The sequence below is a fragment of the Doryrhamphus excisus genome, chromosome 5 (genome assembly GCF_030265055.1).
Source record: "Doryrhamphus excisus isolate RoL2022-K1 chromosome 5, RoL_Dexc_1.0, whole genome shotgun sequence".
Classification (NCBI taxonomy): Eukaryota; Metazoa; Chordata; class Actinopteri; order Syngnathiformes; family Syngnathidae; genus Doryrhamphus; species Doryrhamphus excisus.
This window is the reverse complement of record NC_080470.1, coordinates 9228853-9256273: the sequence shown is the minus strand read 5'-3', so window position 1 is coordinate 9256273 and position 27421 is coordinate 9228853. Positions and strand designations below refer to the sequence as shown.

Sequence of the window (27421 nt, the reverse complement as noted above, 5' to 3'; positions counted from 1 at the left end):
GCTTCATTTTTTTATGCTTTCATCAAATATTCAAATATTTGCTGGTCAATACCACCTCACAAAATATTTTACAACTTTTAATTTCTGTTATTTTCTTTCTTTTAATGACAAGAATATGTGTCTTGTGTGTGAAATGAGTAAACAAATATTTCAGCCATGAAACATTTAATTTCAATTAAATTTCAGCTGATCTTTAGTTAACTTGTGTTTATATATATATATTACATAGATATTACACTAATTTCCTTTCTCACAAAAAAATGTTTTATATTCGGAGCCTTGCGTTTATCACCCTGACCCTAAAAGTGAGCATTTCTTCTTGTCACTCACATATCAGTAACCTGAGAGATGCAGCACAGCAACACTGACTGGAAAAGTGTTTCAAAAGTTATTCATCAATGAAGCACTACCATGCAGCTGGGTTATTTTATTGGAATCGACTAACTATGACTTCTTCACCCCAAAATATGCCCTTTTAAATCTTCCTATATTCGTGTCAATACGGTAAATGTTTATTTTGCTTGCATTGAGGACCTCGGCGCTATTGGAATGTTGTTTTGCAGCCAACGGTTAGAAATCTAACATTTCCGATGTGAACGTGAACGCAGCATGACGTCGCTTGTGTGGTGGCACATATTAGCAAGCAGAGTGGCAGTGGCGGACAGAAGAGAAGGGCTTCCCCTGGATTTTTCTTTTTTTCTTAGTAACACAGAAGCCAGCAATAATACCAACATAAAACACCAGGGAGTCACAGGGGAACTCGGCCGAGCACCCGCTAGTCTCCGTAAGTCCAACCATTCTTCCACCTTAACAACTTACACTACCTTTTTATTTACAATTAAACCGCGGCGACACGGGCAACTTTCTCTGGCGATGCTAGCCAGTTAGCCTAGCTTGATCATGCAAGGTAACAGTTTGCGTGTACACACGCACTCACACACACAAACACTCACACCTAAAATATTAATACCAACTTGATTCACGGTGCTCCACTTGTAACTTATCATGTACATTTAATCCTCATATCGACAGCGGTGACATAAAAGTAGATTAAATGCAATATTTCGTGTGAGTAATTAACGCCAGACTGCGTGAATAAAACGAGTCTGTCTGGGCAGGCAAGTGTCCAGAGAGTTAGCATGAGATCATTAGCACGCTAACTTAGCTCGTTAGCTAGCCTCTTTTTAGATGAGGTCATTGTCTTGTCCTATATCGCTATTTGGGCATCCATTGATTTGTTTTCAGTCGAAACTAATGTGCTTACTTAAAATAATAAATAAAACGATGCTTGTTGTTAATGACTAGTGTGGCCTTACTTAGCTACAGTCAACCGGACAGATGGGCAGGTTGTTGTTAGTAAAGCCACCAAGTGAACGTTAGCATGATGGCTTCTTGTTGATGTTGTTAAGAAAAGTTGGCACCATCAAAAGTTGATTTAAACATCACTACTTTTTTCACAGCATTGCGGGGGGATATTACCAATACAAACAGTCTTTTCCAGCAAGTGGGGGTGGTGTTATTTTTGCCTCCGTAAAGCCATCGATCCTAAAACTTTGTCAGATTAGCTCAACCGTGAAAAGCCTTTTATGGAGGCGTAATGGTGGACGCTTTTTTCGTGGCTCCACCGTGTTGTCTTTATATTGTCCTCGAAACATCACTTTGTTCTTTAAGTGTCAATCGATTGTAGTAAGTGGAAAAAGGTCACATGCATGCATTTGTCTTGTTAATAACTCACTTTAATGTAGCAGATGTTTGAATTCAGCACCACATTTTACTTGTATTGCACACTCCTCACCTTTACTTGAGAGTAAGGGAGCACCCTCCATAGTAGGCTACTGATGGGGGAACATGTCGCTTTGCATTTTATGATGGCCTATGGATTTGCTCAAGGAAGGAAGCGAAGGGGGGGGTTCTTATTCTTTGAAAAGCCTGAGATGGATGTAAGCAGACATGCATGACTCAAGATTTTTTTACTGCATCATCGGGCTTCAAACTGCTTTTGGCAAGAGAGTTTCTTGTTTGAGTTAAAGTTAAATCTGAGTCCAATTTGTGTCCTGTATAGCCAGGGATATGTGTAAAAATTGGGAGAATTTTAGAGATTAACAGTAAATATGAGCACTAGATGTCAGAACAATCTGTCCACTTTTCCATATTTTACGATAAAAAACAGTCTTCGCCACATCTTAATATATAAATATATATATATGGGTGCAACAATATGTGCATTTGTATCGAACAGTTCGATACAGGGGTCACAGTTTGCTACGCATGTGTATCTAGCAATGTGTAACAGCGAAAAACTGTGTCCGGGTGATCGTGTAATTCCTCCTCCATTGCTACAGCAGCTGCTCCTCACTGTGGCTGGCGTGCTCAAACTGGCTCCCTACAGCTATTGTGACCGGGAGTGGAGAGCGGGAGAAACTGCCGCTGTACATTCTGGTTAATGTCGGATACGCTACACCGCCGTGCGTCCATCGAGGTGGGGAAACCATAGTGTACAACTGGAGGAGTACGTCCCTCGTTGCAGGAGGAGTCACTGCCGTGGCTGGCCAATGGACGTGATGTACTTACACTTGCACCACATGCACTCCTCCCCTGGTTTGCCCGTGCGTCCCGGCTGCGTGCATCGTTTTCAAATATTTCGCATCTCAATTTTCTTTGCACGCTGTCTGCGGGGTTAATGTTTCAGAAACTGAAATATTGACCTTAACCCGAATATTGACTGCATGTAAGGATAGTGAATGTCTTCCTCAATCCATGCCCCACCTCTTTAGAAGTCTTGGTTAAATTGGTAATTCTTTTTATTTCCCCATTGATTTGATTGATTTCCCATGCTTTACCATTATATAACATCACACAGTAGATTCGGGCTCAATACTGATGTCAACTTTGAGCAGTTGTTTCTTTGCCATCGTAATGGGTGGGACATCAGCATATTGTGATTTTTTTTTTCCATAATGGAATGTGCTAAAAAAGAGTTGCTGCATCTTTGAGTGCTTTGTCTTCTTTTAAAGGTTAACAGGAAGTGTTGCTGAAACTGAAGGCCCAGCAAAAACAATTGGTTTATGAATACTGGTATTTTTAGCTTTCTCTTATATGATAATGTTGTGATGTTTCATTGTTGATGTACAGTGTTTATCTGGTTTTTCTGTGATTTTGCACCACAAAACCGATGACAGTGACCGCCCCAGACATTGGTTTTGTTCACAAACCTCAGGCAGGGTTTTTTTTGGAGCAAAGAGTGGAATCCTGCTTGAGTGACCAGTTTCTTATTTACCCTAGTGGGCTTCATTGTGATTCTTCATATGTATGTGGCGTTAATGCGGACGGCAGTCTGGTTTTGTCAGTGTTTCCTCTGGCATTGTGTTGAGTCTGAATTCACAACTGTGATTATGTGATGCTCTTAGTCGTTTCACTTATACAGTGGATGGTATACGATGCTGGCCCACTTCCGAGTTTTTTTGGATTTAGGTGTAATTTTGAAATTTGAGAAATAAATAGCAATTGAAATCTGTTAAAAAGAAAAAAAACTTTTCAGACCAAGCAGCTATTTTCAGCCAGTGACTTGTTTTTGTTTTTTAATTTGTGCCAAAAGAATACTAGTAGCAATAATATTTGAAAGTTTCAAGAATTATGGCTTAATTTTATGTGAATAAGTCCTGGTAAGTAGTATTTCATTTGACGGCTATAACAAAAAGATGGCATGCAGGCTGCTCTTTCTTTAAATATACTAAACTGCTTTGGTGACACAAAAAAGTGTAAAAATCTGTACATGTATTGATGCAACACATCATTGGCAATACATTGTATGGAAACACATGTAGCTTGGCTAACTATTCTAATGGGATGTCAGCCTCTGCACACACACAATCCTCAAACTGTAATGACCATACTTGTGATTAAGAAAGACGTCATCACCAATGCAACTCAATTAATTTATGACATTACGAGACCCTTATTTTGTTTACACAGTTGGTAGGAAATGAAGGACAGAAGTGTGTTGTGTGTGTGTGTGTTCAGAATGTCTGTTGATTGTTAAACTGGGCACAAAACCAGCGTTTGCGATGAGATCCTGCCATGATTGAGCGGTCCACCACGATTGAGCCATCCACCGAGGAAACGCTTCCGCACATAAACGTTTTCTCTACTCATGATCAAAGCATTTCATTCACCTTGTGTCAATTTCTGCAAGATTCTTTGTCTAACAGTAGATTCTGTTCTTATTGATCGATTACATGATTCAGTCCGCGATTCCGTTCATACAGAAATCAAATGGCCCTACTTAGCATAGCTTGATCTGCATTGACTTGGTTTTAGCATTAAAAACAAAAAAAACTTCATTTTAAACAGCCTGCTTCCCTCTCTGTGAGCTTGGTGAGCTGCCACTTAAGTATCAATATGAATGAATTTAACAATTTAGGGTGTGTTTAGACATGGTCCGGTATGAGATTCTGATTGTATGGAAAAACCCGGGAAGAAATACCACAGTTTGATGGTATTACTCTAAAATTTGTTATTTTGGAATATCTTTATTGAAAAGAAAAAGAGTCAATCAAAGCAGTTATTTTAAAGCATATAATACTACAACACTATGAAAGTAGAACATATGTATTTAAAATAGCTAAAATGCAGTTGTCAGAACAGTCACTGTGGCTAAAACTAAAATCCCAAACTAAATGCAATCAAGTGACCCAAGAAGGTCACAGCATGAATTTGTTTTTAAAGTCGTTCTTTGTTATTTCATTTCACTTTTCCACAGACCTCTGTTACCGGTTCATGTAATTGTTGTTAGCAACTGAGTTGTAACTGGTTGTTGCTCTGTGGAGAGTAAAACCCTCTACACCACTTATCCTCTACTCTTGTCTCCTTGACAATCACATCTCCGCATTTGGTGTCCCTCGTTGTGAGTAATATGTCGGCAGACAACAACGTGGCCGTACTGGCGGTGCTCAGTGCTAACAAGACAACTAACCATGCTTGTGCTATCTCACGGCTGTGGTTTCAACGCATCGAAGCCAAGTTTTAACTGCAAGGAATTAACAAGGGATGTGAAATGGCTGCGCGGGACCTCCACTCTAACTCCCATTGTAGAAACGGTATGACGCCAAATTTTAGTGGCTTTGAAACTGTTTTTTCATACCGTGATATACTTTGAAATCAGTAAGCAGCCCATTCCAACTTGATTATCAAGTTCATAATCATAAAGGTCTAATTATTGCCAGGATATTAATTTAATCAAGCTGCAAAGATGACTGGGCGTTAATTGAAAGACTGTTATTTCTGAAATTCATACAGACAAAGAGTGCATGAAAAAATGGAAAGAAAACCTTAGCTCTCTTTGACCATGCAGCCATTTGTTGACTTATCTTGTTGAGTATCTTGCACAACTGACACAACAACAACGACAGAACCAATGTTGTAATAACATTAAGGAGCAAACTGCCCAGCCAGGATTCCGCTGATCAGCTTCTTGTAAACTGGCAGCTGACTAGCAGCATTTTAAAGCACATACATAGGTAGATCGTTATTGACCCCTCATGGTATTCCAAATGCTTCTATTACTTCTATTATTGGAGTTCATACAAACACAAAGCTACACGTACATCAGGAGGTTGCCTACAGCCACAGCCGTTAGTTGTAATGATTTTGACCTGGTGCTAATTAGAGACCTGGCTGTTATTTGCTTTCGCGAACCACACACCTGGAGACTGTAGTATAGTATAGTATAATAGTTAATTGGGGCATTTACACTAAATGCAACATAAAATAAAGTGTAACTCTACTTTATCATTGTTGACTTAGCTATATTACTACTGAGCAGCTAGGACAGAGATTAATTTCATAATTTATAAAAAGTAGTAATTTCCCGCTTACATTACTGGCACACTACTGTGTTGGCATCATCGGGGGTCATAAGAGCAAGTAAGGATGGTCATTGAGCTAAGGTCTAGCAAGATGTGCGTAGGAATTTGAGTAGAAGCATGTAATATGTGATCCATCTTAACTGGCATTGTACCATAAGCACACCGGCAAGAAAGTAAAGTTCACCAATGTGGTCTCAGAGATGGTGAATGTTTGCCAAGCAACAAACTGTTGACACCACTTTGGCAAGACACTATCCCACAAGGTGAAATCATCATACGCCACACTGCCATCGCCAGTGAACATTCATCTTACGTCACATTATTTGCTACATCCATGGTGCTATTTTTTGCTGGTGTTGCAGTGTTTTAACCATTTTTCTACCTTAATTCACTTTATAGCAGTTAATAGGTTCTGGACCTGAACGGGACAAATTAATTTCCTCTATGATTCCTTGTTAATAAATACAATATTTTTTATAGTTGGAGCATAGAAAACCTATTTATAACTTTCTAACTAAAGCTTTTTTTTTTTTTACATTAGAGCCCTGTAAACATGAAATGACACCCCTATAGTCACCTTTTCCACTCCTATTGTTTTGTTTTTATTTTTTACACTGGATTGCACAACTATTCTGCTACAGGGACTCTAGAAGGCCAGTGAGCTAGCCAGAAATTAAGAAGCCACCAACTTACCACTTCCACACAGAATGGCAGAGAACCTTTGTTCAGTCTGCATTCATGGCTGGCAACATCGAGTGCCAGGCAGAGTAATAAGAATGGATGTCCCATCCATGGAATATTACTGCCGCAGAGTGGCCAGAATACTAAGCCTTTTGGTATGTTTTGACTAAAAATAGACCATAGTCTACCATGAAACAGCAATCATTGATCAATTCAATTCTAAATAAATGTGATATAGCGAGGGAGCGATAATTGAACCATGATATTGTACTGTACTGTACTTCCCTTGCTTCTTTATTTGCTGTGAGTATCAAACTGCACATACTTCCACTGTAAGAAACCAGCTGTTGCCTTGGATAAATACATTTATTTCTTTGCTCACAAGTGAAACCCGCATGACCAGTATTGCCTGAAATGACTTCTCATCCCAGAGCTTAATGGGAACACATTTGTTACCGCTTCATTCTCATCAGTTTTGCAATGAAGACCATTTTAATTGCACAAATACACTCAAAATGTCATCAACCATAACCCATCATTCTCTGGCTTCTCCCCAATCGCAAATAAGCGTCATAAAAAGGAGTAGGTGTATTTTTAGCTGTGTTCTGGTGCAGTTATCAGTGCTTATGACGTTGTATGGTCCAGTAAGAGAATAGATGTGTGATAGTTTCACTGACAGGGCAGTGGATCATAATCAATATGAGACAATGCATTTATCTTTTAATGACATTTTTTTATATGCAGAATAGTTTCAAATATGTGAGTTTGACAGTTGACCTCATTATTGGAACCTGCTAGGTTTTTTTGTGGTATATTTTAACTCATTCACTACCAAAGATGTATTACGTTTTTTTTCAAATAACTAACTGATTACTAAAGAACGGAAAAAGGTAGAAACAAACTTTTTTTCCGATGAGTCTAATTTTCTTTTGGTATTTACCAAAAATGTTTATACAGCCCTAGGACACAATATTCAGTGGGCCTTGGGAAAAATAAGTCAAAATCATAAAAAATGGCCGCTACCAAGGGGTACGGCAGGGATTGAATGAGTTAATATACAGCAAGATAAATAATTGGATGATGATCCTTGGGATACATTGTGGTCATCCACACACATGCATTTCTATCCTAATCCAGCCTACTGACAGTTTTTTAGACCATCACCACAAAACATAGCCTTTGGTCCGCATGCAAACGGTTATAGGATACTAAAAACTGACTTTGTGGTAAGCTCTTGCCAGGACAAACAATTTCTAAAATCCTTGTAAACACAGCCTTTCCATGATTTCTTTTATTGTATTTTTGATTGTGAAATTCATGTTGTCTGTTTTCACTTTTTTTCTCATTGTTGTTGATGTGCCTTTTCCAGGTATGACTTTCTTCAGGTTTCTAATTGGCTAAAAGGGTCATGTGATTGCGGTGTCTCGCAACCTCTGTTGCCACGGCATGCTCTTGACAACCTGCAAATGCATTGCTATTGTGAATGAAATAAATATTTTGGGTAAAAATTAATTTTTAATAGCTAAAAAGTTAAGAATGATCAGCCAACCTGGTCGTCCAGTGTTTTTTCCTTTTGTGTCCAGAAGCTGTGTCAGTGTTCCTATAGGTCTTGTCTGGTATATGCTCGAGTACTTTGTTAGATGTTTTTTTTTTAACTTACTCACTTACTCTTGTCACTTCCTGCTTGTATCCATTTCTCAGAAATGTAATCTGATAGCAGTCTGCGTGTGTCCCGGCCCGCCGCTCTGTTTCTGGGTTTGGGCTTCTGGTTTTATAGGGTTATAAGGAAACCATTTGGAACCAATTTGATTTTTAGAAACTTACTCCATCCAGCAATTCCTTTTCATTATGGCAAGTAAATGTTTTGGGTCATTTTGTGGTCAATAAAGGAGGATCTGTGGAGTAGTGGGAATCAATTACTCCATGCCGTGCTGAAGGTTGTCATGCTGTGCTTGTGTGTCCTTTAAAAGCTGTTGCTTGAGAGAATGGATGTTCATGGATGATCATTTACAAGACATACATTTCCTTGTTTTGTTGTTGCTCTCATACACACACACACACACACACACACACACACACACACACACACAACCTCTTCAGTGTGCCTTTGGCTCTTTCCGGCTCACACTCGCACACACACTGACACGCACACATGCAACCAGTCCGGCAGATGCAGGGTTAAAGGCTTCCATTTTGTTAGGTAACACCCTAATGGTCTGATCTGTCAGTGGCGTTAAAATGGCAGGGGCTTAACCCTTGGCGTCCGGGACGGAACTAGTAGGGAGGGACACACGCAAGCAGGCACATGCATACTTACCTTCTCTGTTGTTGTTGTGTGTATGTGTGGGAAGGAAAGACAGAGGTTGAGTGTGTGAGAAGACAAGGAAGCGTCTTTTCACTTTTGGTACTGTCAGATTATGTCTCGGCCATCCACATGTGCCCGACAACCCCTTAATCCCCCACCCGCCTCCCAAACTTGGCGCCACCTCAGCTGGGTCTGTGCACCCAACTCCACAAGCCTGGTTAGCACAATTAAGATAACTATTGAAATGACTTCATATTTAGGATTCTGTTGAATTTATTGTTGAGTCCCGTAAATGGTGCAATTATTGCCTACACGCTTATTTAGCCGAACTGCAAAGAGGACGGACGGGGCTTTTATTGGAAGCAGCTGGGGACAGGTGCTGTAATTTCCGAAATGTGAAAACTTATCCATATAACATATACTGATATACATAACAACTTCATTTTTAACTTTAGTAATGATTAGGAGTGCATGAAAAAAGGAAACCATAGCTCCCTTTGACATTTGTCCCTGTGATGGGACGAATGACGAGCTGCGATTGCAGCACTCCTATTCAAAAGAGCCACCTTCTCGTCCTTTTCTGTTTCAGCAGAAAACTTAAACTAGTCGAGTTGCGTGGCGTGGCGGACTTTGATAAATAAGATGAATGAAATTCATTGCAGAGAAAGTATTTACTCTGCAGACCGCTCTCACTGTAAACACTAAACCACCTCCTCCCGAAACTGAACGGGTTGAAATCGTGATAAATACCAGTGAAGGTTGGCGGAACCTCTGTGTGTGTGTGGATGGAAGATAGCGGGGTTAGCTACGTTTAGTATGCTAGTGTTGTTGCTTGTGTGACTTGGGCTAGATAAGTATATTTTCACCACATTAATGTAGGGAGCGTTTCACAATGCTGGATGACAACGTGCAGGTTTTCAGTGAAGACGGGAAGCACATTCATTCTTGTACCCAACTCGCAGTACAGACATTCTTAACACATAGCACATACTACCGGCCTTCAAAAGAAAAGCGCAATTTTCTGTAACTGTAAATAAGAGAGTCATTAAAAATATCTCCATATGCAGTTGGAATTGCATGGGCGACTACATCTTCCTTCATCACAAGCACATACATTACAGTTTGTTGAAGATTTAGTCGCGATGTGTGCAGAGGCTGACTTCCCATTAGAAAAATCAGCCAATTTGTTGTCAATAAATAATGTGCATTACAATTTGAGAGTATATTTCATTGTATGGGTTAAGGTTTGTAGCTTTTTATGCAAGACTGCTGAATTTAAATTTTATATCGTCATATCGTGGTACATCTAAAAAATTAAGGTATGGTAATGTCCATATCAAGGTATGCTAATGTCATATCCCAACCGTACCAGTAGAGGTGCTGTTGATTTTGTCTCAACTATTTTGCGGTTTGCAAAAACATGTCCTCATTCAGAGGAAACACCTGTTTTGAATGCAGATACTTGTTATAAAACAATGCTTACCGAACACATATCTTATGTCAAACGGATCATGATTGTCAAAGTGGCGATACACTGTGTGACATCTGATGACACACAGTGGAACAATGGCTATTACTGTAACATTGATCCTGTGAGAAAACCATTTAAAAGAGAGAGAGAGAGAGCAGAGCAAGGGCTACATTTTTAAAGTGATGTCTACCATCAAGAAATTTCAAAATAATTTCAAATTATTGACTGTTTTTTCTCTAATTGAACCATAAAGACATGACGAGAAAGGTTTGCACACTGAAAATGGCCGTTAATGTGTCGGCTGACTGGGCCCAGTCGTCTCCCAGTGGAGAAATCATTATGGAGCTGGAGATAAGAGGCTGGTATGCTACCTGAGGGGGGGCAGGGGAGATGAGCCGTTGCCATTGATCTTCTTTCCTTCTAGCCCTGGACACAAAAGGCGAGAGACTCTGTAGTGTCAAACCAGGTCAGGAGATTTCCATTTGCTTTCACATACAAAACACCAGGCTTAGAGATTTATTCCATGCAACCTGTTTTATAGACAAGAAGATTGATGCTCACCTATGCAGTCCTCTCAAAAGAATTGCAAGTATATTTTGCTTATTGATTTACAGAAGCGTACATCGAGACAGAATAGAGTAGATGTTCTTGCGCTGTCTCCCTCTGATATGGTTGTCTTCTCTATTAATGATCTGGCCTACCCTTAGGCCTTATTACTCTGAGGGGGAACAAGAGGAACATCCACTCCTCCCACATGAACAAAGCAGGCTGCAAGAAACAGCACAGCCCGCTATGTGCTTGTTGGGATCAATCAGATTCAATTCATTTTTGATGGGACTACCATTGAATTATATGTGTGTGTGATTGCTTGGATTGATGCTGGTTTCTTACCTTTTTAAGTCCATTCTTAGCCAGATTTATTAAATGTGGACATTTGTACTCTGTAGCATTTAGGTCACAGGGAAGTAAATGGTCTTTCACAACTCTGGACCGGCAGTGTTGTGTTGCCTTTGCTGGATTTATGTGCATTATAGGTTGTGGAAGTGGAATATTTAAAGGTAAACATTAGCTAGTGAAATGAAAGTTAACGGTGCCCTATTAGGCAAAATGTAGTTTTTAATGATGCTCTGACTGTAACACTATGTGTCCCAAGAGAGCACTCAATGTCGGTCATCTCCTTCACTAGTTTGCTCCACTTTTGAGTATGCATCCATGGGCTGGCTGATTTCCTTAATTATTGGTTTCAGGAGATCGGGCCTATCCTGACATTGTCTGACATATCCTGACTTATCTATTGCCGCAAAGGTCTGAAAGTCAGCCACCACCCCCTTTGCACTTCCAGACTGACACCTAGTGCTAAAGCTAGCTAGGGCAAAGAGCTGTGAATGCCTACGAGTTGTAAAAAGAGCAAAGGTGACAAGGTGTATATAAGGCATGAGGGCATGTGATCATATTGTGCCAGTGTAAACCATTTTTGCGTGAACGGAACGCAAACAGAGCGCATGCCACCCTTCTCTGCGATGCCATAAATAAATAAATGACATGCATTGCCAACAGGTTTGTATTGTTCAATGTTTTCTTTGAAAGGGACCTAAATTTGCTCATTTTCCCACCCTTTGTATTGAGTTTTGGTTTTCCTATAGAGCAGCTACATACAATAACCACGCAGAAAACGTTTTAGATTTTGCACAATCTGCACCTATTCCAGCCGTATTTCCTTTGATTTGTGCTTCCTGCCAAAACGGCAGCGCACAGCCCGCTTCCAGGCATGCACAGCCCGCTTCCAGGCATGCCCACTCCGCTGTGATTGGTCACACGCCTGAAGTGCTTCATAACTATGAACCTTATAAGGAAGTCCGCCCCTCTGTGACGTCATAAAGGAATGTTTTTGCCACGCCTTTTGAAACCGAGCGTTTTGAGCCATCCCAATCTTCTTTGAGGGCTCGATTCCAAATGCGCAAACCTCTTTGGACAGGTGCACAGTTTAAGTGTGTCTCTAGAAAGTGGATGTGAACTTTCCCATACGCTGGAGGTTGCAAGTGACCTCAAGTCATACTCTGGGCCTCCAGAGCTTGTACAAAAACCAAGAGACAAGATACACCTCTTGGGAGTGTGCGATGCAACCAACATCCATTTTTGTCTGTTTCGTGTGTGTGTGTGTGCGTGCATGGCGCACACAGAACCATTTTGACACAGAACCATTTTGTTTACATGACTTGTTGCTTAGCAGCAAGTGATACACCCAGCACATTAACTGAACTGATGGATCAGGATGCCATCCCCTCTCTCTTGTGGGACAAGCAGTTTGTATTGACCTGCAGCTGTTCAGTGCCACACAGTTCTTAGACACAGCTTCATCCCCAAGGGTTACTATCATGTTGTACTTGACACCATTGAAACCTTACAAGGGTGTGCTTGAATTTGACGTTGAAAGTTATTCACTGTATTTTCTGAATGTTGTTTTAGCAGTTTGTGTTCAAGGGATGACAAGCTAAATTTGCCATTGTTATGTACCAGTAAAAGCTGAAAGAAAGAAACCAAAAAAGTACAGGATAATTTGAAAGTAAGTATTATGTAATGTTCTCTGATTGGTTTATTGCTGCCAGCATGCATGCATACATACTGTACCTATTGCGTATTGTCCTCTAATTGGATCATTGCTGCCAGCGTACATATTACGTCCCCGCGTCAGTGGGAAATGGTCCACCAGCCAATCAACATTATTTCATAGCATGTGAATTTGCAGGTTACAACTTGCCAACAAGTGTTTGCGAATTGTTGGATTGTGTATTTTCTGAGTCTTTGCTTCTGTCTGTTTTTCAGGTCATGTGATTGTTGTTAGCAACTGTTGCTAAGTGGTTGTTGCTTGTTGTTCAGCAGAGAATAAACGGTATATACAAGTTATTGTCAGGGTCAGTCTCGTTCGGATCACAGCTCCACCATTGGTGACCCTCGACGTGAGTAATATGTCGACCAACAACGATGGCAACTGCGCGGCAGTGTCGGTGGAATGACAACACCTGTGCTAGGTTTATAGCGTGTGCAAATCACTTAATGTGCCATTCCAATCTTGCCTCGCGTGCTTCCACTTCCATATTATGAATTATCATTCACTGTAGCAATGCCATAGCTCACAATCTCATGGTCATAGTCTTCTGACTACCTTGTTAGCATGAGACAGCATTTCTGTTCAACGAGAAATATTATACCATTTTAATGTCGCAAGATCTTGTCTCATGAAACCTGTAATAAAATCATTTTTTTAAATTCATGACAAATGAACATATATTTTTCTGCAATCCCTTTTTGTTTTTTAGGCTTTGAAAATAATTCTAGCTGTGTCACTGTGTTCATTCCACACAAGTAGGCTAAAAGACTCTCCTCTCGACCTAGAAACAATACTTAAAACATTCCGCCTTCATTATAACTCTGCAATGTAATATCGTTAAATTTACCTTTTTATGCATAGATATTTAGGCACTGACAACATATAATACAGAGCAGGGCTCCAGTCTGCAACGAAATGGTCACGTTTTGCGACATGTGAGAGATTTTTTTTATATCTACTCAAGCATGTGTGACCAGATAAGTGTGTGTTCCATACTGAGTTGACCAGGGAAGTCCCTTATTACAGTAAGAATGACAAATTGGGTTGGTTGACCCCGGAAACAAGGTGTTCCTTTTTTCCAGATGTTTTACAACCTTACCCGTTAATTTGCAGATTTTGTGTTTTTATTATTGAATATTTATTGTTGCTGACCAACTTGTGCTCCACACTTACAAAATAAATTCTAGAGCCCTGCAGAGCAAGACTTAATGCCTACATTGTGTAACGTACATGCTGCTTATGGTTGCCAACTCCCTGCAAAAAAATGACTAAGGGACATTTTTTTTCTGGTTTACACACTCTCTTCGCTCCTCTTTACTTCTGTAGTGGTTAAGAACAGTACATCTCCCAATTAGCAAGACAAGTTTGGATGATTTTTTTTATGGAAGCAGTTAGCTGTGTCTAAGTGGATATTGGGATAAGGTCATTCAAAGCTGTGATAATTTCACAAATTTGCGATGGAAAGAGCCATCGTCAGCCTTGTGATGACAGAATGATGGTTTGTCTTTAGTCTGAGCACTTGGTTTCAGTCCAAAAAATGTCTTCAAGTGCTTTAGTGGGTCGATTTTAAAGTGTTTTTTGTTATTTTAAGACATTAAAGGGGACCTATTATGCTTTTTTCACTTTTACGCTTTTAATGTAGTTAGAACGTTGTATTCTCTTATTAAACGATGCAAAAGTTTCAGATAAGGAAGTTTGCGCATTTGAAAATGAGCCCTGAAAGAAGTTAGGGATGCCTCAAAGTGCTCGGTTTCAAAAGGTGTGGTAAAACTGTCCCTTCGTGATGTCACAGAGGTGCGGACTGTGGTTTGGGTGTGTGGCCAATCACAGTCGAGTGGGCATGCCCGGAGGCGGGCCATGGGTGGAATAAATTTAAAACACACCGTTTTCTCAGGAAGCACAAATCAAAAGAAATACAGGTGGAATAGGTGCAGATTGTGACAAAATCTAAAAGGTTTTCTGTACGGGTTATTGTGTGTAGCTGCTCTATAGGAGACCACAACTCTATACAAAGGGTCTAAAAAATTATCATAATAGGTCCCCTTTAAGAAAGGTAGTACATAGTGTGCTTGCTGTTCCACTGGCAAAGTTATAATGGCTAGATATCATAGTGATGGTAAAACGTAGTAAACTCGCAATGCCTTCAAAGCATTGTATTGCATTTTATTTCCATGTTGCAAACAAGAACAATACAGATTAGCACTGTTTAGATGAGTAATAAATGAGATGAGATGCTACAGCACTGTTTTTTTTTTTTTCAACAATGCTTTCCCCTGGTTAGGCAGAAAAATGTTGAAAACCACTGGAATAATTGAGCCACCTGACTTTAACCTACTTGTATCATGTAACTTGCACATGAAACTTTCTTTGACTCTGTTTTAGGTTATTGAGGTGGTAAACACTATTGAATTCAAGAAATAACTCATGGTAAAACAGGACGATTGCGGTGGTTGATCTCGTCCCCACATCATGTCAAGAATCACATCTTCAATAAATATAAAAGTAACCTCAAATGTTCATTTATTCCCTTCGTTCATTATTTATATGCATTTCAAATCGGTTTATGGATGTAAAGCCACATTCAGTCAGTGAATACAATACTGCATGTGGTTTATTTCTGACTTTTTTTGCAATGATCTTAAAGGCGAGATCATGGATTGAAAAGCATTGATGTTTCGTTGATGCTTTGACATCATTGCCGCATCACAGTCTCAACTTGGCATCCAATCGGTTTGTTCTGATGTCATCCTATAATGCTCACAGCCTCTAGAGGTCATATTTTGCAGTGTGTCTGGGGTATCTGATGTGCTGTGATATCTAGTCTAGCATTTCTGCTTGGCAATGGCATTTTACACATACAGTTACTAAAAGAGTCACACTTTCAAAGTCTAAATAATAAGGTTATTTTTTTTCCTATAATGATTTTCACGCTATTGTCAGCATGTCTATGTGCCGCAAACAGCAATTAAATGTTTAGACTCAGCATTTCAATGTGTTTCCGATCTTTACAGGTTGACAGCAGCCATGTCAGAAGAGGCTGTGCGTCAAACGCGCAGCCAGAAGAGGGCAATGGAGAGGGACGGTGTGGGCCTTACCGGTTCTCTGGGAGACATGGACTCAAAACGGGTCAAGCTGGAGAAAGGGGATGCTGCCGGAAGTCCCCTGGCCCTGGTCGGGCCCAGAGTGGAGGGTATCAAACTGAAGAATGAGCAGTCCACTAAACTGGCAGCCAGCATCCTAAAGACTGGGGAGGTGAAGGCCACTATCAAAGTCGAGGTGCAGACCGGGGACGAGCCTGTTGATATGAGCACATCCAAAAGGTGAGATGGGATGTACTTCTCCTCAAGACCCAAATTTATTACCACGTGTGCAGTGCATCTAGAATAGGGGTGTGCAAACTTTTTTACTCGCGGGTTGGGGCCAGACTATATATTTGATACACACACACACACACACTAGTTTAAGATTCTAATTCTTACAGCTCACCTGGAATTACTTTTCTTCTTTTATCCGTAAAAGTGTCATACACTTTGCTATAAGTGCTTGTGTCCCCTCCTTCGAGAAGCAATTCAGCAACAAAATTGTAATTTTTTTATGAATAAGACACCAGGAATGTGCATGAATAGATCAATAAATTTGTGATATGCAATGTGAACTATGAACTATAAAACATTTTACTATTATTAACTACTATACAATGCAGTGGGGAGGTACAAGTTGCGTGTCACATATTTGTTGACTTGTTTTGTTTGGCATTATGGGTAAGGTAGTTTTCTGAATGGCTGCGTGTGAAAAACCATCAAAAGGTTGTCTCAGATTCACTGACTCTGACTACATGCAAGGCATGTTGCCCACTTGTATGTTAAGTTTAAATTAAATATTTTGGAAGCGACTGGCGAGCCAGATTCAAATGCTGGGCAGACCCCCGGGCCACAGTTTCACAGCTCTTTTTTCCACATTTTTTTAAAGCCCTACTACACAATGGGATCCCAAAGATGATATGTCAATGTAAAAACCAGGAAAGTGAAGACATGGCTTAGTTGGGCTATACAGGCACACTTTGATTGTGTTGTGTGTAGTAATTGTGAGGTACTTAAAGTCCTCCACTTGGGGCAGGATCTCATCCCCAATCCGGAGATGGCACTCTTTGAGTGAGAACCTCTGATATGGAGGTGCTGATCTCATCCTAGTTACTTCACACCGGTCTCGTTGAGAGTTGAAGGTCGCGGCTCAAGGAAGCCAGCACGCAAAACATCATCTGCAAAAAGCAGGGACTCAATATACAGCCACCAAACCAGAACCCCTCAACGTCTTGGTTGACCCTACTAATGAACAGAATCTATGAAAATGTCACCAGAGAGTTGACATTCCTGTGCCAAGAACTAGCTTCTGCAGCTGAGGATCAGAACGCCAAGGTTCCTGCCTTTGGCCCCCCTCACCATGAGTGGTGAGCCCATGGGAGGAGGGGACCCATGTTACCTCTTTGTTCCATGGGTGCAGGCCTGGCCACCAGACACTCACAATCGTGCCCCTCCTCTTGGCCTGGCTCCATAGGGGGGCCCCAGTGACCCGTGTCCGGGTGAGGAAAATCTAAGTCCAACGTTATTTCTCATCATTCGGGTCTGATGAGCCACTCTCTGTCTGCTCCCTCCCCAAGGACCTGTTTGTCCTGGGTGTCCTACCAGGGCATCAAGGCCCTGAACAACTTGGCTCCTAGGATCATGTGGACGCACAAACTCCTCCCCCATGCTAAGGTGGTAACTTAGGAAGGAGATGGGTCATCTAAAGGCACCACAATTTGCAGTGATTCAGCAAAACACCCTGAAAAATGGCTGTTTGGGAGAGCACATTGAGCTGTGTGTGAAATTTCAAGTCAATTTGACTTATGGGAGTCAGACTTGGGCTTTAATAACAGTTTCACCATGTGGTGTATTTGTGAAATAATAGCATAGGTTACACAGCTGGGGTGCAGGTTTTGTCAAATTCTCACCCTTTTGTGTGCAGTGGCAAAAGAGTAGAATTTGAACACCCCAATTACTTTTTTCTTTTCACATTACATGGTCTAATCTGCAGTAACCTAATGATGTGAGTGCATGGTCTGTGGCTCAGTGTTTTGTTCGACTTTCTCCACAACAAACCCCTTTTCTTCTAACTGTAATCGGCTTTCAAACTGCTGCAAAGTGGAATCTATGAGGACAAAAGGTGCCAAGAACACAAGCATTACCAGTTATCCACAATTGATGATACTTGTGATGTGGTTGTCCAACTATTGATCAGCCTTCGTCATGTGGGAGGAGTTGGTCTATGAAGTTATTTTTAGTTTCTTTGCATGCAAGCTCATTGCGGTTGCATAGCGCTGTGTCCACTGGAGTTTCAGGTTCCTCTCCAACTTTGCTCATGCGAGCGCTGTGAAGCCAACAGGAAGTCGCAGTGCGGTCATATGCAAGAAGGAGGAGGTGGAGGAGGAAATCTGCCTGCCCCCTCAATTTGAAAAAAAGTTTGAGGCTCCTGTGTGCCCTGGGCTCCATTTTCTCCCACGGGCAGTACCTGAACTTCATGCTTCTCCTCGCACAAAATGAAGGCTACGTGTCACAAACTGGTTCCAACTGGCCGTTGCCATGGTTTCCACATTGGAAGGAGCAGTTGGAAGAGGGAGGGGCCATGCAGGAGGAATTGTGGGTGTGTCACATGACCATGCAGCCAAATGCCTGATGTCATGTGATGCGCATTGGTGAAGAGATAAAATGCACGTGGCGATGTGATGGCAGTTCGTGGAGACTGAGAGGTGACTCAGCTCAGTTTCCCACTGCTGATTTGTCACCTTTGAACCCTCTCAGCATGTGTTGACTCAATCACTTAACACTCTATTCAATATCAAGACATAAGCTTTTGTCTTTGCTCCACATTTAATACTTTACAATTTCAAACTACATCTAATCCCATTTGTTAACTATGTCTTTACTAAACAACCTTCAGAGGTTAAAGCTCTATACAAAACATACAATCTCACTGCAAATAGGGATTTTGCCTGATTATGCAGTACTGTGGAGTGTGGAGGTCAGTGTAAAATCGAGGTGTGCAGAAACACCGGACCTTGCATAACCAACCCAATATGGGAGGTCTTCTCAACTGACTTGCAATCTCCGTCACAGTTTGTCAAGGGTGGCCCAAGTGAACTCGCTCAAAACTGAAGAAGCGTCAGATTGCCCTCTAACTCCCCTATGTCTGACATAATTTATTATGAGTGCATATACGGAATGTAAACTGTTGGCCCCTCAGACTTGAGCTGAGCTTGAAAGGAAAGAGAGCAACAATAAATGTAGGTTTTTGGGAGTGATTTTGCAACGGGGCCATATTAATTATCAAAGGCTCCATATTAATACGACTTTTCAACAATTTTATATGCGTTTCAGACCTCCCTCAATAGTGTATATGGAAATATAGCCACCATGCTAAAATTTAGACTGCTTAAAAGTAGGGGTGTCGCAAGAAAACAGACACTCGTGCACTTGGCAATATTTTCATTTGTGTGAGTAATTTATGATTGTCTCAGGCCTGGTGCCCACGAGACACTTTTTTTCAAGTTTTTGAATGACACCCCTACTTTCAGTAACGCTGTAGGGAACACACTGTTTTGTGTGTCTGTAGCTTTAACTTTAAGCTGTTTGTCAGAAGTGCTATTGTGCACATTCGGTTTTTTCATATATATCGTAACTGCACTTGTCCAACAAGGTAATGGGTGCACCAACGCAACATTAAGGTGGTACAGGAGGACACAAATGTTGGCAACATTAGCATAGCTGTTTGAGCTACAGTGCTAACATTAGTCACATTTTGACCGCAACGTCATACAAGGTAGGCCTATTTGTGGAAGAAAACATAAATAATCGGACAATACTCCAGGCTATGTTTTAAGATGTATAGCAAGGCCTTTAAAATAAAAAACACACAGCTGTCTTCTGTGACGTGAAGTGGTGGGCGTGTATACGGGATCCATGAGGAAGGATGTTTTTCCTCCATGATGTCATGAAAACATGACCCTTCAAAAGCGAGGAGCAAACAAGCGAGGGAGATTGTTCTCTGTAAGCAGGCTTTCGGGACACACATTACTGTCATAACATTGAATGCCATTTTTTGCAGCAACATGGCCAACCTACCAATAGTCCCTCCTTAGGAGGGAGTATCAGAGCCTTAACAGAGGGACGCCACTTCTGTGTAAGGCGTTCACGATGTTGTGACACAGGCCTTTCACAGCAAAACATCTGCTAAACTATGATCGTTTAATGTCTCTCAATGTCACATACATAGTTGCAGCTTCATTGGTGGACAGCTTCCTGCAATGTTGTCCTGCTGGGTGTTGTGCTGTTGCCAAGCGTGTGTGAAGCCAGAAGTGTGCACAGAGTGTGAAGAGCGAAGTCAGTTGGGAATATAAAAGATGAACAAGTACTGTTGGGGGAGGGGTGTGCCAAGTAGTGACTGGTTGAGTGACTGGGTGAATGAGAGAGAGTGTACACAATAGGTTGGCTCCTGGCCATGTATTCCCCTCCCCCCATCATGTCACCCTCTTTCGTGTCTTTGGCGGACCTCGGCTCGGCTCAACTTGTGACTTTGGTGTCGGCAGCTGGGAGGAAGGGGAGAGTCTAGGCCCAGGCTCTTCCCTGTCCGACTAGGCCACAGAGGTAGCGGAGGGAGGCCTCTTTAGTGGTTAAAAACCAGGCCTAAGCTTTGACACATTGTGTCAAAGTAATTCTTAACTGTGTGGGTCCAACTTTGACTTTTGTTCGAGAGAGGCTCCCTGCTGTGCTTGGAAGCAGATGTATTCTTCAGCCATGCAGCCCATGTGATGTAAAATGGCCTCCACCCCCGTGGGCTAATCTCCACCTACCCCTGAAGATTCATCTGTATAAGTTGTTTTCCTCACATCTTCAGGAAAAGTCCGTTTGCATATTGTCTTAACTGCTCCTCCTGTAATTTGCATGTTTGTTTGACGGAGCGTCTCATCTCGGCTGAAGTCTGTTAGACCATGTTGTTTGGCGGAGACAAGCCTTTGTTATTCTCCCTCTGCCGCCATTACTCCATTATTGATCTCCCAGTGCTTGTCCTCTTATTGGCTTGGTGCACAGTTCCTCCACATTGGGAGGGTGATCACAACCATAATTATATACTACCACCTGGTGGACAAAATCCCAAGGTGTTTCCAGACCAGTGTATTCTATCATCACATTCAGTCTTAATAGGGTGTCTAAACACGTTATCAGTATTATTGTTCCTTGTCTCCCCTCAGTGATATCAAGAGGGAGCGCCAGCCGGCTTCACCGGATGACGTGATTGTGTTATCAGACAACGAGCCATCCAGTCCCCTCATGAACGGCCACTGCTTCACCAAGACGGACACGGACAAACTTATGGTGGGGAAAACCGTTGCAACCACGACATGGTTAAATATGTTGAATTTTTACTCAAATCTCTTTTTACTTCTGTAGAAGAGTTCCCCAGAGGAAAGGGAGCAAATCATCAAACAGCTCAAAGAAGAACTACGACTCCAGGAAGCCAAGTTGGTACTGCTTAAGAAACTACGACAGAGCCAGATCCAGAAGGAGAGCACAGCTCAGAAGGTAAGAGGAAAAACAAAGGCGTCACACCGAGTCAAGCCATCATGACTCTTGGTAGTATCCCTATGTGTATGTGGGTGCTTTATGGATCAGCTGATCCTCACATCTGTTCGAGACATTCTGTAAACCATCAATGTTTAATAAGAGATCACAGAAATGTACAGCTCAGCTTGTGTAGAGCCCGTGTATAGAGCCCATAATACTCAATAATAATATTTTGACGTATTTTGGACATTTTAAGCATCACTGAAGCTCCCTGTGTGGGCGCACCGATTTTACAGGGCCCATAGCCTACTTCCATCAATAGCAACCACAATACCACTAATCATGGCAGACTTTGTGAGAGCTGTTTACTAAATTTATGTCCTGTTATGTGTATTGTTAGCATCCTCATGCAAGCTGTTTTTTCTCTCTGTAGAACGGACATACAAGAGAAATGTTTCACAAAAGGATTGTTGATGATGGACAAAGTTTTTAAAAATTGCTGTTTTCCTTTTTAACTTTTAATACCTTTTTCCTAAGGCGTCTGGCTCTGTGGCAACTCCACCTCCTCTGGTGAGAGGTAGCATTACATCAAGCAAAGGACCCCTCCAGGTAAACACCTTTTGATATGTCCAACTGGACAAAATCATAACATATGCACAATTATGACACTATTATTTTATGTTGTCACCTAACAATTAAAGCAAGGTAAATTACCTTTCCATAAAGGAAATCCAAGACCACAGAAAAAGTAATCTATCAGTCTGGAAAAGGTCATAAAGCCATGTGGTACTCCAGCGAACCACAGTGAGAGCCATTATCCATGAATGACTGAAGACAAAATGGAGACTTTGCAGTATAAGTTCAGACCTGAATCCTATTGCGATGCTGTGGTATGACCTTAAAAAGGCACTTTGTGCTGGAAACTAGGGATCGACCGATGTTTTTTTTTCACACTGACAAAATTTAGTATGATATATAAAACATTTCTCTCATCATTAAAGTTCGTGTTGTGCACGTTAAAGACCTCTGATAAGCAGACACGGCTGCTCCAATTTCTTCTGTGTGTGTGCGTGCATGCTGGGAGAGCGCACAGGTTTTGATCCCCCCCCCTCTGTTAATAAGACATTTTATTTTAAAACTGCATTTTGTGCTCAGTTGTGTTGTCATTGACTGTCTAATAGTAGTATACCAAAGTATAGTATACATGTAAGTATAACAAACGTGCAAAAAAAAAAATCAGGAAGTGGGAGAACCCTTTTTCACACCACTGTCTTGTGTTGGCAGGTGACGGGTCGCAGCTCAGGCACGGTGATTCCTCCTCCCTTGGTGCGGGGTGGGCAACATGTTCAATCCAAACACAACTCTCAGACAGTCATGCCGCCCTTGGTCAGAGGAGCCCAGGTTAGTCCCAAGTGACACTTCACGTCTCTTGTCTCGCACTGCCTTATGTCACTGGCTCTGTCACAGATTATTACTGTGACTCCCCAGCAGATCGCCGGATTGCGCCAGCAACCACAGCAGCACAGCGGTTCAGGCCCTCCTCCTCTTTTGTTGGCTCCTCGGGCCTCCGTGCCCAATGTTCAGGTGCAAGGGCAGAGAATCATTCAACAGGGCCTCATACGGGTGGCTAATGTGGCCAACAGTAGCATCTTGGTCAACATCCCACAGGTGACAATTCAAATTCATTGGAGTCTCTGACAGTGTGTTAGTTCAAGTGCCATTGCCGTTTTAGATTGTAGAAATCAGATGCAGCAATGTAACATTAAGGATTAGGACAGGAGTATGCAAATGTTAGAAACACTAGCACGACTATTGCTGGCATTAGGCACATTTTAACTGCAACATCATGTTAGGTTAGCCTATTTACTGAAGCAAAACAAAAACTAACTCCATGTCTGTAGCTGATTGATAGGTGGCAGAGCTCCAGGCTTTATTTTAAGCTGTGTAGCAACGCCTGCTTTCTTTTTCTTTTTTTTTTTTAAACCCTTTTTAGCACATGCTTTGATACATGCACAAGTGTAAAAAGAAGTAACTCAGGGGGGTTCTACTGTATGTTCTTCGACTTTGTTATTCAGGCATCTCCAACTGGCATGAAGGGCTCGTCAGTGTCACCCAACTCCAGCATCAATGACTCACCTGCCAGCCGACAGGCTGCTGCCAAGCTTGCACTCCGTAAGCAGCTGGAAAAGACGCTGCTGGAGATCCCTCCACCAAAACCCCCTGCCCCCGAGTTTAACTTTTTGCCTTCTGCGGCCAATAATGAGTTTATCTACTTGTTGGGGTTGGAGGAAGTGGTGCAAAAACTCCTGGACATGCTCGGCAGAGGTAAGCTCACACTTGGGGCTGATTCCATTAAATTATTTTTTCATGTGTTGGGGGAATGTAAACATCATTTTTTTCCCATTACACAGGCAACCTGGGGCCAACAGCTGGCATGTCCAGCTTAATTCCCAAAGAACCATACACCTGCACTCAGTGTAAAACTGATTTCACCTCCCGTTGGAGGAAAGAGAAGGCCGGGACCATCCTGTGTAACCAGTGCATGTCGTCCAATCAGAAGAAGGCCCTGAAGGCTGAGCACACCAGTCGGCTGAAGGCAGCCTTTGTGAAGGCACTCCAGCAGGAGCAGGAGATCGAACAACGTATCCTCCACCAGGCCACCACCTCCTCTGCCACACCCGTCTCCAAAACCACCTCATCTTCTCCCTCGCTGTCCAAAAGTGATGTTCTGGTGTCTCAGCAGTACAAGCAGGTCAGGGCTGCCATGCCGCACAGATCTGTGACAGGCCACCACTCGGCCATTAAGCAGGTTAGCACCTCCTTTCTTTGTAATCAATGAAGCTCTGTGGCGCATCGCACTCATTCACCTTATCCTCGTCATAGCTGCAGAGCGCAGTGACGGCCGCGGCATTGGGCAACAGGCCAGGTAAGCATTCAGCAGCACGTCCGCTGCAGCAGGGTGCGAAGGTCAGTGCCAGCAGCAGCAACAGTAACCAGGGCAACGTGGCCTGGAGGAAGCAGAGTAGCAACAATACAGGTATGCTACTCTTATTTATTTTTAGAGGCACACATGTGAAACATGCATTTTGATGTAAGTTTAGAGTTCATTTGTAAGTTTTTCTTTTGCCACTTCAAACTACATTTTTGTCCCCTGGTTTTGCTGGTCTTCTCATAACTTATTGACCATTGAGATGCTGATGAACAACATGATTATTACAGTTGTGACTTAGGTCGGCCACAGGAATATTTCATATTTTTATATAGGAATATTTAATGTCCCATGTTTAAATTCTGGTTCTGGCTTTATTATTATATCATTACGAGGTACATTTCATTTTCTATTTTTATTCACGCTTATACAGTAAACCTCGGATATATCGGATTCAATTACTCCCACTGGTTTTGTCCGATATAAGCGAAATCCGTTATATGCGTATACCGGAAAATGTCCGTTTTACGCATGTATCGGATTTATATCCGGTATATGCGTAAATCGGATTTTATCCGTTATAAAAAGGCACTTCCTTGACTATGTTTCCAATGTACCTGGACGCGCAGGCAACGCTGCAAACGCTGCAAATGACGTCGTATAGCGGCCTGTCACAATTCGGCGAATCGGAGCGCCACGATGCGGCCATCCGATATATGCGAGGGAAATTTAATGGAAATGCATTGGAACAGGACTGGAGATTTTGTCCGAAATAGGCGAAATCCATTATAAAAAATCTGATCCGTTGTGAGCGAATGTCCGATATATCCGAGGTTTACTGTATAAAGATAAATACAGATCCTCAATTCGCAGGGATTACAGTCTATGTGAGTCATGTCATTAAACACAAGTAACTTTTGCTCACATAGGACACTGAGTCAAGTCTACTTCCAGTGGACATTAAAGCTTACCTCTTAAAATCTCTCAACTGTTGGACAACAGCTAATACCATGTAATGTCTAATCAGCTCCCTTCATCTTCCGACATGATTGTGACCCCCTCCTCCCATAATGCCCCGACCTCTTCCACAGTGTTAACTAACCACTGGGTGCGTTTGTGTTCTGGCAGGCGTCACTATGGCTTATGTGAACCCCTCCAGCTTGTCCGCCCACAAGACGAGCTCCTCTGTGGAGCGCCAGCGAGAGTACCTGCTGGACATGATCCCCTCCCGCTCCATCTCCCAGGCAGCAAACACATGGAAATAATGCAGCCTCAGTTTCCTCCAATTCGCCCCCTTCCCCTTGTAAAATCTATGATAGCCATTATGCACCCTCCCATCTATAACATTCTAATCCTTTCTATGGACTTCTTTGGACAAAATGATGCAGGACGGGAGAGAAACTACCCCCTGTTTGTTTTTGTCTAGAGAGGAACAAGAGTCCTTCCCCAAGTGTGGGATACAAGGATCATGTCCTGTCCAGTTTTCTGGGGGTGGTAAGGGGTTCTCTGCAGCTTAGATGAGTGGGAATAGCCTCAGAGTTCCCAAGTGTCTCCTGTCTATGGATTAGACAGGGAAAAGATATTAAGATTATTATTGTTGTTATTATTATTATTATTATTAGACACAGTAGAGTATGCGCCTTACCTACCTTCACCACCTGGTGGAAGAACTGCTTTTTGAGGACCATTGGGAAAACTTCAGCTTTGCAAAAATTACAAAAAAAGACTGTAAAACTGCACTTCCAGAGAAGTGTGGTGGATTCTTGTTTGTATGGCTGAATGTTTAAGATTATGTTTAAGATCTCCAAGTCATATACTGTGTTTTTTCGTTTTATTTTTTTCTGCGCTCCTCCGTCACTGAATTACTGCTCACGTTACTGTTGAAGGTGGTTTTACATCTGCTGGTTTCCACATTGTGGCCGACTTTTAAATACTTTTGGTGTTTGAAGAGGAAGAATAAAGGTAAACAGGTTTCACTGACTAATGTAGAAAACATGGAGGGGCTACCCTAATTGAATAATGTACAAAAAATACAAACCTTCCAAAGAACTAGTGGAGCCCAAATGGAACTCGTGGAGCCTCCCTGGACAAGACCCATGATGAAGGGGGGTGTATTTGTCAGGAATGTCATATTTGTGACATGCTTCTTTTTTTTTTTCTTGTTTTGCTTTTAGTCCTTTTTAGGTTGTGGTGCATTATTTTTCTTTAGACAAAAACTGTCTCCGCGTTTATTTATAGGGTCACCTTAGGAAAGCATGGTGAATCTCCACTGCAAAAAAAGGATCTGTCTGTCAAGAAGCAATTTTCAGAATGGCTGCCAATCATTCTTTTAACAGTTGATATTGCGTATTGACCAGCCACTGAGCATCATACAAAAAGGAGTTCCCACTCTGCCGAGTTCAATTCTCTTCCTTGGAAACGCCTCTTCAGTCTGGTGGCAAAGAATGAAGGAAACAGTGGCCCAGGTTGTTTGTGCATTCCACTAGCTTGACCTCTCATACTGTATCATCACTTCCTGCTTTCATTTTGGACTTGAGCCTTGCATCTTTTAGTGACATCCTAGCTTATGTCTCAACATTCCCACAAATGAACAGCATCAGTCGGCTGTATCTTGTGAATGCCAGCGACATGATCCCAAATGAACCCTGCTGTTGCCACCGTTTGAAGTCAACACCATTCCGTTTTTAAAGGGGTGGTGGCAGCTCAAATCCATACGACAAGGAAAATTATGTATGAGATGTGTTTTTTGGGATTTTTTCCCCCTCCCCTGCTCTATGAAATAACAATAAAAAGTAATTTTAACCCCTCCTTGGCTGCTTTGTTGTCATTTAATTGCAATGAATGAATGAACAATGAAGATGTGTGATGAAATTTTGAAAGTGTCTGAGAACCGAGTCCACAATGTTACTTTGTATTTAATTTGGAGATTTGTACTTATTTGGACCCTGACAACAGTTCTCAATTAT

General features: G+C 41.8%; 1 protein-coding gene across 1 annotated transcript; it reads left to right on the top strand.

Annotated features, from left to right (window-relative positions):
- Nucleotides 1–603: 603 nt before the first annotated feature.
- gatad2ab (GATA zinc finger domain containing 2Ab) lies at nt 604–27262 on the top strand. The gene is made up of 12 exons (XM_058073333.1): nt 604–784; nt 2343–2563; nt 15941–16249; nt 21214–21337; nt 21413–21544; nt 22064–22135; nt 22811–22927; nt 22994–23194; nt 23602–23851; nt 23938–24335; nt 24410–24563; nt 25584–27262. Exons 2-12 carry the CDS (start codon nt 2553–2555, stop codon nt 25718–25720), a joined length of 1905 nt encoding a protein of 634 aa, XP_057929316.1. The 5' UTR covers nt 604–784; nt 2343–2552; the 3' UTR covers nt 25721–27262.
- Nucleotides 27263–27421: the final 159 nt, after the last annotated feature.